General features: G+C 41.0%; 1 protein-coding gene across 1 annotated transcript; it reads left to right on the forward strand.

Annotated features, from left to right (window-relative positions):
* The first annotated feature begins 206 nt into the window (after positions 1-206).
* On the forward strand, positions 207-11,306 carry LOC138633419 (mixed lineage kinase domain-like protein). Its single transcript, XM_069719636.1, has 11 exons — positions 207-303; positions 3,817-4,270; positions 4,824-4,922; positions 5,580-5,757; positions 6,363-6,463; positions 6,551-6,686; positions 8,319-8,403; positions 8,487-8,626; positions 8,805-8,854; positions 9,711-9,851; positions 10,071-11,306. The coding sequence occupies exons 2-11, from the start codon at positions 3,823-3,825 to the stop codon at positions 10,118-10,120; spliced, it is 1,428 nt and encodes a 475-aa protein (XP_069575737.1). The 5' UTR covers positions 207-303; positions 3,817-3,822; the 3' UTR covers positions 10,121-11,306.
* The last annotated feature ends 1,463 nt before the right edge of the window (positions 11,307-12,769 follow it).

Genomic DNA, 12,769 nt, shown 5'->3' on the forward strand with positions numbered 1-12,769 from the left:
CGCTCCATTGCTCCTGTGTGATCCCTGCTCTTCAGTGTCGAGTCTCTTATGGACTGACACATCATCAATAAAGTAAGTGACTTACACCGCTGCTTCAAGAATAAAGATGTCTGGCGTGTCAGAGCAGAGCAGCACAAATCACAGCCAGCAGTGGGGAAGAACTGTAACCGTCAGAGAGGAACAGGAAGCAATGAGTGGCAGAAGGAGGAGCTCAAGGCTGCAGAAACCGGTTTCATTTATTTCACGGCTCACAACGTACACCTGAGTCACAGCGGGCAGCCTTCACTGACTTTCTCTTCACGGGTAAATCACATTTTTCCTTTCTATTCTCTCTAAAATAAACTACTCTGCTGACAGCTGCTCCTCTATTCTATAGAGAACTCAGTTAGTTGTTGATTCAGCATTTAGTTCAGGAGTGCAATTCTTCCACGTCAGTACTTTAATGTGATGTTGGTTTGCAGTTCTGCCGAAGAGAAACTTTTCTCACTGCGTCCCACCGACAGGGTTCATCTGTTGTTGTGAAAACTGACAAAGCCAATTTATTTGCTGCAGGGCAACAGAGAGCGGTAATCACCTCTCTCCTGTTCTTACCTGCCAGCATGGTTGTTGTTACTGAGCAGAGGTTTGCTTAGGTTTTGGTTGAAGGTGGAGCTCACCTGCTCACATGAATGAATGGACGGCCTGAGGAAGAGGAGACGAGCAAAGCCATTCAGCCTTAACAAAGACAAGGACAAACAAAACAAGAAGTGAAAGGCCACATATCTCTGATATACTTTATTTTAATAGGAGTATAGTTACATTCACGTAGTGCTGGATACTGAACTTAAATATTTTTACGGCGCTGGCCGAACTACTTCGATACTACAGAAAATGCCTTGTCATTGCTTTTACCAAATTTCATAACTTAGTCTACAACTACACACAGTTTTGTTTTAATCACAGATCTTTTGTTGCATTTACAAAAAAGTAAATCTCCTCAGAGTCAGCGAGCTTAAACAGGATTCACAGGCTTTGCTTGGGCGTGCCACCCGAGCTCAGTTTAAACTTCAGTGAATCTTACATTAGAACATCAGATTTCACTGTTTTCAAACTAATCTTTGGTCACACTGGGAGCCGCAGGCTTTTTCTGTGTGCATCCTGGTCACTAGTGTCTACAACAACCTGCAAGTGAGACGTTTAGGAAACATCAGTAAAATGTAGCATCTGCTGATAGCTGGCACGTGAGGTGTTTAGGGAACTTCTGTAAATTGTTGCAACTGAAAATAGCACTCTTTATAAACTTCATAAAACTTCATGATGTGAAATAAAATGTTTGTTTTGTTAAAATAGATTGTTTTTAAATTGCACAGGAACTGGTATCAATGTCAAGGCTTTGGTAGCGGTACCAACATTGATGTCAAAAACTTTTGAACCCTGATATCTGTATCTTTACAATTCCACACCCACATATAAATTTGAGAAATACCGTTATTTCTGCCAAAGAGGTTTTGTTTTTGGTTCCCTGTTTTTGTCAGAAGGATTATAAAAAAACCGACTCACTCATTCGGTGACAGAGACTCTTTATAGCGCCGCCCTGCTGTTGATGTCCAGCTGAAAATATTGTATTTATATCATTTACCTAATTTATGAGTAGCCTTTTGATTCCATCTCAGAGCTTCCACCTCTGCTGTGTTTCTGTCCTCTGATCTCTGTGTCTCACTGTGGGCGGAGCTTCCACCTCTGCTGTGTTTCTGTCCTCTGATCTCTGTGTCTCACTGTGGGCGGAGCCTCCACCTCTGATCTCTGTCTCACTGTGGGCGGAGCTCCACTTCTGCTGCACTGACGTGGTGTGGAGCATAAAACAGGTGGAGGGGAGATCGTCCACTCGTTAATCCATCGCGTTGATAGCGCCGTTCTCTCGGACAGGTTAAAAAAGTAACAAATAAAAAATGCTGAAATGGGTTGCCGAATATACCTGGGCGGTTCGTCCAAGTAAGTCTATGTGTGGAAAACACTGCGTACTGTTGGAACCTTCAGAGCTACTCAGGAACGGGTCACAGGCTACTAATAGCTTGCGAGCAATGACTGGAGACGGTCTATCCAGATCTAGATCTATCAGAGCCAGAACACGAACAGCCTTAATTGTTTTGGAAGTGTATCAGGAGATATTATAAAAGAATGGACTGTGTCTCAATGTTAATGAAATTAAAAAATAATTTGTGCGTTCGACCCATAATTTAGATTCAAGCCAGCCGTGGCTGGAGGTTTTGTGTTTGGACTCGTCCCTCCATGTCATGTTCGTGAATGTGAAATCTGTGGAACACCTCGAGGGAATTTCTTCAAGTTTGGCACAAATGTTCTTCTACACTCATGAGAAGTTTTCATTTCTCGGGCTTTGAAGGTTTCAGCAGATCCAAAAATATAAAAAGTGTATATTTCTGTCATGTTGATGATGACACTTGACAGATACTTTTTCCTGTTTACAGGATGGAGATCAAGCAGCAATAAATCAACTCTATCTTGTCAGAAAAGTTCCTCTGTTGTTGGTCTGTGTAGATCAAACGGCAGGACTTCATATGTGAGGCTGACAGCCTCAAAGTGATGAACTCACTGACATGTTGCACTGTTAACATGAATTATTCATGGGCTGAGGGCTCAGCTCAGCGCTACAAACCTTCCTGATTGAACAATTAGAGACACTCCCGTGAGAAATATTCTCTACACAAAATTCACTTTAATTAAATTTGTCAGACCAGGTCAATACAGAACAATGATTTGACATCATTCTGGTCATACTGACGTCTGCAGACACTCCAGAGTAAAAGGGATATATCTCTAGAAGCATCATACTGTCTGTGGTGAGCCCCAAAGAAAATCCTGATTAAAATGCCTCTGCAGATATGTCTGCAGGCAAAACACTAATCTGGAAGATTGAATTCAGCGAATAACATAAAGAAATTTTACTGACTGAGCTTTTAATAAGAGAAGTTGAATGGGAGTCTATGGAGCTGGAGGCTTTTTGGAGCCGACCTCTAGTGGCACTCGCTGGTATTGCAGCTGAAGACACTTTTGCATTGGTTTCATTTTTCAGAGCTGGAAGTTACGTTCACTTTTATATCCAGTCTGTGGTTCTATCAGAATCAGACTTGTTCGGTAAAGCCGGTAAACACATATAAGGAATCAAACAAATGTTATTCTTATTTCCCTATATCATGAATCATGGATGAAAACTGCAACTGCAGTTTGGAGGCATCGAACTGCAAGGTGGTGATTCTAGTTTCACACGCAGACATACTAAGACCTGTAAGATTGTAGACATCGTTATATTTCATAACTAGGTGTGAGAGGAGTTTTGTTTGATTTGGAGGCTTTAGGAACATTTAGGAATACAGTTTGTCCTTTGCTTGGTGCTATGTGGTTATTTCAGCCTTAAAAATCATGAGCACCAATTGACTATTGAGATAACAAGATAATAAAAGGACCGGATAGAGTTATTCCCATATAAAGACAAAACAGTGTATTGTTAGTTTGTCTCTCTATATTTTCTGATTTCCGTTTCCTCTCTGCTCTTAAACCAATTGGTTTCTGCTGCTGATGTAAATCGTTAAAAACATCTTACAAATCTAGTTTTACTTTGTAAAACAGCCCAATCATTTAAAAAAATTTTTTAAAAAAAACCCGGTTTGCTGTAGTTGTTACCAACAGTTAATACCAAGTCTCACTAGGATTCTATAATTTGTGTTATAATGCATATTGAGACAGTGTACATTTAAGCCAGACTTAGTTCTGATTTATTCCCTCTTGTTCTGTTATAAACTGTCCTCTCTGTTTCTCCAGCCCATCATGGACATTGTAGACCCCATCCTCTCCATCGCCTCAGAGATCTACAAGCTGGTTGAGAATGTGAAGGCCAATAAGAGGAGCTGCCACCGTGTTTCTGACCGAGTCAAAGCCTTGGAGGAGCTAGTGCAGTCCATCCGAGAGAGGGAGGCGGTCAACACCTCTGCGGAGGTGAAAAAAGGCCTCGAAGAACTAACCATTACTCTGAAGTCAGCTCGGGAGCTCATTAGAAAATACACCTCGGCCAACTGGGTCAAGCGCGTCCTGAAGTCCAGCAGCCACGGAGACGAGTTTAACAGCGTGAATGAACGGCTCACTGACGCCTTCCAGGTTCTGTCCGGAGCTCAGCAGGTGGAGCAGGGCAACCTGCTGTACAACGTGTTCCAGATTACCTCCAGAGTCAAAGAGGACGAGGAGGACAGGAGGGAGGACGAGGCAGAGCTGAAGACATGTGAGGGAAATGGCAGAAATCATTTGAATCACATCATTGTTTCAGTCCATGTACACTTAAATTTGATCCTTTTTAAGAACTTTTGAAACTTCAAGCCACATTTATGTCCTGTGGAATAAATACTGGAGATGGGAAAGAGTCTGATTTCATCTAAAAACTTGAGATCAACCTAAACTTGCAGTGCTGGTTGAGTCTAATACTACTAATACTAGTATGACACTCACATAGCAGCATTCATGACCTTAAACAGCAAACTGTGGCTGACATCACACACATATTAGTTTGTGTTTCAGTCATTTGTGTATCAAAGAGCTCCTTAAAAGGTCAATCTGAAGCAATTAATTGTGTCATTGATGCAGTAGAACATCTTAATGATGCTTTCTTTTGTTAAATGCAAGTTTTCCAATACAACAAACATCATTTCTGAATATTAGGTCACCGAGATTTATTCTCTTTCTCACTGTAACCAAACCAACTGAATTTTATTTCAAATTTTATTTCCAAATCCAGAGTGCTGCTTTCATTGTGTGATCAGTGTTTGTTTGGTCCTCAGTGCTTCTGGAGTACATGAACGACCAGAAAGAGAAAATGGACGCCATGCAGAGAGAGTTTGAACTGGTCAAAATCAATGTGGAAAAGGTCGTGGAGATTTGTGAGTACATAATGTGAATAATATAAATCTGAAGCATGACAGTGTACAGCACCAGTCAAATGTTTGGACACACCTACTCATTTATTTTTCACTAGTTTCTACATTTTACAACAACACTGAAAACATCACAACCATGACAAAAAATATATAGTGGCCTAACTTGTGCCGGTGCAAAGCTGGTATAAGCTGGTCTAAAGGCGCGTTTGCAGTTTGGTGCAGCGTGAGGGGCTTTTTTTGTGGTTCAACATTAACCTGACGCAACACAGGGCATGTCGGTAAACATGTGCTCCTACCAGCTCAAACCAGGTTTCATACAGCACAGTCAGCGCAGGGATGGTTTTGTGGTTTCAGCGTGCAGAGCGCACATGAGCACACCTCTCCGACTGTTATAGCCACATTAACGGGAAGCAAGCCACGTTAAAATAAACTGGAATTAAAGGATCACATTAATGTTGTGTTTTCAACTTTTGCATGTTGCCCACAAGTAGCTGTGAAAATCTGTTATTGGGAGTTTAAAAAAAACTTCACACAGCTGTTCTTGGGAAAGTGTTGCATGTAATGAGGTGTACTGTAAAGCTTTTCTGTTTTTTCCTAAACGGTCAGTCTCCCTCCTGATTCCTTCCTGAACAATATTTTTCTGACTTTGTATTTTTGCAGTGGATAAGCCCAGCATCACTAGTGAGGACATCCGGATGATTAAACCGCAGGAGCTGAAGTACAAACATCCCAAAACACCCTTCATGATAACGTCAACCTCAAAAGTCTACAAGGGAGAATATCGTGGATTCACGGTGGCCATTAAGAGATACATCGACCCAGTGAACACCAGCCCGGGGTCTGTGAAGCACAGGAAAATAGACCTTCTTTTTCAGAAATGTATTTTTATTTCTGCCGGTATCAAGTTTCAACTCTGGACACTTAATGATTAGACGCCCCACTATTCTTGTTTCATATTCACATGTAGACTCTGTGTCTTTATAAATCCATTAAAACATAAACTGGAGGAGGGAACCTTTCTCTATTGCTCCTCCTGAGGTGTCGCCTCATAAATACAATCGACTCGACTTGAATTTTAACTGACTCCTTCAGATGCAGTTCAGATTTTGAGATGCACTGGGACCTAATTTGATCAAATTCTTCCAAATCAATGCACTCGGAATCACAGGAACTGGCTATCTTCGGGCCATGAGGAAATGAAATGGGATTAATGACATCTGAATATGATCTGACGTGTAAAATAACACGAGTCAACGTGGACATAGTTCCTGCAGATCTGCAGATTTCCATGATAACCATAGACAAATGAATTACTGATTATTTAATTAAATAATTATGATGCTTGGAGGGACTTATAACCAGTGAGTGCTGAATTAAACTTGCTGTGTATTTGCATGTGTAAGAAGACCAACGTGTCACTCCGTACTCACTGTCACCATGCAGCCAGGTGCAGTCGATTTTCAGGAAGGAAGTTGACACCATGAGGAGGTTCGAGTCGCCCAACATCTTGCGACTGTTTGGCATCTGCGTCCAGGATGAGAACAGTAAGCGGACCGCAGCACATAAACAACATAGTGCCCAATAGTATTTAAATTCAATTAATGCAATGTGTCCCTCATGGCTGCCTGTAGGTCCCAAACCTCAGTTCCTCATCATCATGGAATACTGTGAGAAAGGAAGTCTTCGACAGGTTCTGGACTCGGACTGCAAGCTCTCCTGGACCAGGAAAGCTCGTATGTGTCTGGACGCGGCACAAGGACTCTACCGGTCAGTCTGCAATGACCAACTCTTTGTCTGTCATATGACAAACTTAAGTGAGGTGTGACAAATTATTAAAAGAAGAAGGAAACTGATGTTGATAGAGGTGGATAATATAGAATATCTGTACTTCCTGAAAGAGTGAATTTTCTGGAAATGGACTTAAAAAGCCCAATACGGCTAAAATGTTGTTGAAAGCTTCTCCGTGATGTTAACCCTTAGAGCTCTGTGGATGCATGTGCATATCAGGTCAAACGGCAAGACTTGAGTTGCAGTTGCTCGACTATGTGACCAAGTGTTAATTGTCCATATACATCAGTTTTAATCATAGATGTAATCTGAATACAGCTCAGCGTCCATCTTCACACCTAATCTTGTTTTAATTACTCACGAACTTGTCATTGCATTGCATGGGCCCATGTCACAAGCAGCTATAAAGATGCTCGTCACATACGTAGTGATCAGTTTATGAAGACAGATCAAACCCATTTATTTCACTCCTGCTTCCTAGTTGAATAAGTTACGAAGTCCCTTTCGCTGCACAAAGTGCTGTACGCCTTCCTCACCCAATCCGATGATACTCGCTGTTTCTCTGTGCGACTGCCCGGCCAATCCGTTCTCATCACGGGGTGTCAAATTGGCTACTGATGTTTCTTTGTGGAAGCCCGCTGGTGTCTCAGACACATGAACGAGGTGCCCTACATTTAGGCATCAAAAACCTCGAGGTTAAGTTTAGGAAAACATCATGGTTTGCTAAAGTAACTGTATATATGTCACCTAGGTTACTTTACGTTAGGCGCTAAAGAGCCAACGGAAAAGTTTGGAAATTTCCCCCGTGGGCTGGTGTTGTGTTTGATTCCCTGCCGTTGTTTGGACTACGATCCCAGTTCGTGGTTCTGTGTGTATTCATTGGCTCGTTCCCCAGACACCAATGTTTGAGAGATGAAAGCACTTTACAAATACCTTCTTTTTTTTAAAGTGTGGATCAGCAAGATCTGCGTGAGCCTTTTAATTTACTATTTTATTTTATTATTAAAATAGGAAAGAATCTTCCTCGACTTGTTGTGGTGAGAGGAGAGCAGAGAGGGAAGAGAACAGCATAGTGAAACATCTACCAATGTACACTGGGCAGTTTGGTGGGGCCAGTAAATTTGCAATATTTTACATAGTGAATTTTTTTTTAATAAAGCAAGCTATTAAGTCATGTTTCCTTTTACAGGAATGATTCAAGAGTTGTGATCAAATGACGAGCAAGACTTCAGTGAATGACACAATAGCATGTATTTCCATTCGGCACTTAGCACATATTTATTTAAATTGCTAACTCATAAACGATCCCGCCATCATTCCTTTATGGCCAGAGTTTAGACAGTCACCCCTGCACAATTAAGATATCTACTGCCAGAATTTTATGGAGTGATACATGTACAAACATTACAATTTCATAAAACACAATCTTTGCTTTCCCTTATGTAAAAATTGTTACCAAAAATTATCTGCAAGTAGGATATTAATATATCAAATCATGAAAGATCTGGATAGCTTAAAGCTGTTCTAAAAAAAAGACCAATAATTCATAATATAACTATGATTTCGTGTTTCTAATAAAATGTACTAATGAATATTACCGTTGTCTCTTAGATTGCACCAGACAGAAGAAAAAAGTAAGGTTCATGGGTGCATCAACAGCAGCAAGTTCCTGGTGGCTGAAGGCTACAGAGTCATGGTACTGAAGCCAATGCATGCTGGGATGTCTTCCTGCCCATTGAACGGCAGCATTGACGTTGTTGTTGTTGTTGTTGCTTTCAGCTGGCAGGTTTTGAGCTGGCGAAAACAGAGACGTCACTGAAGAAGACGAAGGAAAAGGAGAGCAGGTCCCTGTGCTACACCTGTCCCCAGATGCTCGACGACATCAGCTACGACTACAGCAAAGAGTGCGAGTTGTACAGGTCAGCCTCAGCCTGGGGTCAAAAGCACATGAATCTAACATGACGTTCAGCCACTTTCTAGGAATTCACTATTTAGTCAACACGGGTTCCAAAACTTCTGTAAATGCTACTAGAACCAACAGAAGAGAAAGACTTGTGACTGGATTTAATTAATCATGAATTATTCATTGTCTTTCAGCTTTGGCATCGTCCTGTGGGAAGTCGCAACCCGAAGGAAACCGTTTAAAGGTTCGTATCTGCAGAACATCACTTGGAGAAACTCTGTTAAAAGCTTCACTATCGAACCTTTTCTTTGTGTTCTGTTGAACAGCAGGTCTCCTGTAGAGTCACTAACATGTGATGTTAGCAGACCAATCAGCACGATTCGTTTCCTGCTTGTACTGGAATTACATTTTTCTACAAAAAAAATGTTATACAAAAGGAAGTGAATGCACTCCTTATGTTTTCATTCACCTTCCTTCACAGCTGGAAGACAGTGACTGAACATAACTTATAGAGTTATAGGATGAACTTTAATAGTTGGTGTAATTTTACAGTCCTTAAATAATTTACTACATATTACTCTGACATTGAGCTGTACCTCTTTACTTGTATTTGTTTTGCATCCCACACAGTAGATGCAAATGAGCTTGAAGTTATTCCCAATATTGGAGTTTTTGATAACACATGGACTTCATTTATTACACAAAACTGATAAAGAGCCATGTGTCCCAAACGTCACTGATGTTGTGATAGAAATAAATGAATTGCATCGGGAGCTTTGAGTGTGAATAGTTCACTCTCCAATCTTTGATTAAATGCCGTGCGTAAATTACCCAATCTTTTGGTAGATTACTGAACCAGATGAGTTCAGTAATGAGATGAGGTGAAAACCATCAACGTGAACATGATGGTGACACAAGAGATGATGTCAGAGGGTCACCTAATTCAGTTGGTTCATCCTCTGCAAACAATGAATGGAAGTAGAACAGTTTCATGGTAATCCATCCAACAGGTCCAAACCACCAGCATAGCTAAACTCAACTCAACTCGGGATTCTTTCCCTTCTACTTTTGTTCTTAATGTGTTGTCACACTTCTTCCAGAACTTTCGAATAAAGACATTTATCAGAAAGTGTGCAAAGAGAAATATAGCGAGCCTCTCCCCGAGGATTGTCCTGAACCACTGGAACAGCTGATCAACGCCTGCCGGTCCCATGATAGCTTCCAGAGGCCATCTGCTGGAGGTAAATTACAATCACTTCCATCACTATGTTCACGGTTTCCTCTCTGTAGGTTGGGACATTTGCATCTATTTGAACATCCCAATTAAGTGAAATGGTTTCAGTGGATAATTTTAAACAGAAACATGACATTTGTGGGGATAGATGATGTTTTTTCCACTCTGAAAGAAAGTCTGCGTTGGGAAAAAAGCTTTCAATTGTGTAAATTTTTTTCTTCGGCAGTGCTGGTGGATAAACTGCGCAGCGTGGTGACACAGTTAGAGGAGCAGTAAAACTCAGCTGCCTTTCTGCTGGTTGTGATCCGGAGAAGAAACACAACTGTGAACAATCTGCCCTGTAACTTCTGGAGATCATAATGTTTCAGTCACAAGTTTGGACACCAAAGCATTCAGTAGTTCAAAGTTTTAGACTCCTCAAAGGAGACACCTCCTTGCTTTGACAACAGCTTTACACACTCTGCTGGAGGTAAATTACAACCAGGTTCACGAGGTCGCCACCTGCAGCTTCCCCAACACGACGTGAAGTGCTGTTCATTGTTGATTTCTGAGGCTGGTAACTATATTCAGTCAAGTCACCACACAACTCATCTCAGAGCACGTAAGGTAATTGGAAAAATATAGAGAGGAACCCAACAATTCAACACCAAGAAAAGAACAGGTTGGTGGAGCTCAAACTTGTGCTGTGCAGCAGATCTTTCTTTGCTGGGGCCTTCTGAGAGCCAGTTTCATGACGGAGATTAAAAGTTCAATGATGGGAACTTTTGACATTTTCTGCACTGACTGACCTTTGTGTCTCTAAGTCGTAATGGACGGTTGTTTCTTTTTGCTTAGGTCAGCGGCACTTACCAATAAATGGATTACTACTGTAGTTGAAGAGGGCTATTTACTGTATACTTTAGCAGCTGATGGTTTTAAAAGCATTACAATGTCCAAAAATTCCACACTTAAACTAACAAGTGTGTAAAGCTCTCATCAAGGCAAACAAACTTTTTTTCTCTCACTGCATTACAAAGTAGAAAAAAATACAAAGTGATTAAAGTAAATAAAAACCTTTGAATGAGTTGATGTGTCCATACTTTTGACTATTGTTGTAGATAATTCCCCAAAAAGTTGACCAAAGCTATTAAAAGCATATGTTTTTTTTTTTTGTTTTTTTTAAGACTCGCTTTACTGCTTGACTCTAGGGAAACCATTTAAAATCATCTTGTATGTATGTTCTTACTGTTGTGGTGTTTTGTTTGAACCGCGTCAGAGCTTGTAATGTTTTTTTAAATGACGTGCGGATGGAACTGGGATTATCGGCAATGTTGGAGTGCAACTGTATTTTAGAGCGATCAGCCACAGAATGACTGCTCTCCACTACATCCTACATCCTCTGTTATGTAACTGTTACACATTTACAACCTTGTCACACAGAAGACGTATCACCAGCTCTGGCTGCTCTTCAGGGGCCTCTGAGTATTCTTCTCTGAGTATTCTTCAGGTGCCTCTGAGTATTCTTCTCTGAGTATTCTTCAGGTGCCTCTGAGTATTCTTCTCTGAGTATTCTTCAGGTGCCTCTGAGTATTCTTCTCTGAGTATTCTTCAGGGGCCTCTGAGTATTCTTCTCTGAGTATTCTTCAGGTGCCTCTGAGTATTCTTCTCTGAGTATTCTTCAGGGGCCTCTGAGTATTCTTCTCTGAGTATTCTTCAGGGGCCTCCATAGTCGATGCTACACGTTGGGGTTTGCAGTGTGGAGCCTCTGGGTGCTCTTTAGGATGATGATTGGGATGTCAGGTGCTTAAGAAACTGTGCTCCGTTGATTGTTGACGCCTTACAATAGCAACAATACATGTGTGTTGCATTTCTGCAACTTTATGATTGTGACTTCTGAATGAGATGAATGATGTTATAAAGGTCAATTAAAAACACTTAGAAATAATAGGTCAAATGAAACAAATGTGAACACCAAATACATTCAATAAACAAAGAAATAAATGGTTCCTCTGTGCCTCACTGTAGCATGACGTAGTTGACCATGTGATTTGCGGTCTAATATGTGCAGAAGGGGCGGTGAAGTAATTTAGTGCATTTAAATTGTACATTTTAGAGTTTTTACTCACGAAGTTTATAGTTTATTTTTGCTCCGTGCACCTCATGTGCTGCGCTCCATTTGTGCGCAACAGGAGCAGTCTCACAATGTTTTAATCCACCCTCATACAGGACTCAATCCAACTGTACCAGATAATGAAACACCCTGCAGGATTGTGTGCCCGTTGTAATCAGCCACAATCAGTTTAGTGTTACTAGACTGAAAAGAAACATCTTAGCTCTAAATATGGCAAGATTATGGGACACTCTGGAAAATAAGATTATGGGACAGTCTGGAAAACATGATTATGGGACAGTCTGGAAAATAAGATTATGGGACACTCTGGAAAACAAGATTATGGGACAGTCTGGAAAACAAGATTATGGGACACTCTGGAAAATAAGATTATGGGACACTCTGGAAAACAAGATTATGGGACAGTCTGGAAAACATGATTATGGGACAGTCTGGAAAACATGATTATGGGACAGTCTGGAAAACATGATTATGGGACAGTCTGGAAAACAAGATTATGGGACAGTCTGGAAAACAAGATTATGGGACACTCTGGAAAACAAGATTATGGGACAGTCTGGAAAACAAGATTATGGGACACTCTGGAAAGCATGATTATGGGACAGTCTGGAAAACATGATTATGGGACAGTCTGGAAAACATGATTATGGGACAGTCTGGAAAACATGATTATGGGACAGTCTGGAAAACAAGATTATGGGACACTCTGGAAAGCATGATTATGGGACACTCTGGAAAGCATGATTATGGGACAGTCTGGAAAACATGATTATGGGACAGTCTGGAAAACAAGATTATGGGACAGTCTGGAAAAC

This window comes from Brachyistius frenatus, unplaced genomic scaffold (genome assembly GCF_029030835.1).
Source record: "Brachyistius frenatus isolate BFR_SWC_R1_liver_20210118 unplaced genomic scaffold, ASM2903083v1 Contig_219, whole genome shotgun sequence".
Classification (NCBI taxonomy): Eukaryota; Metazoa; Chordata; class Actinopteri; family Embiotocidae; genus Brachyistius; species Brachyistius frenatus.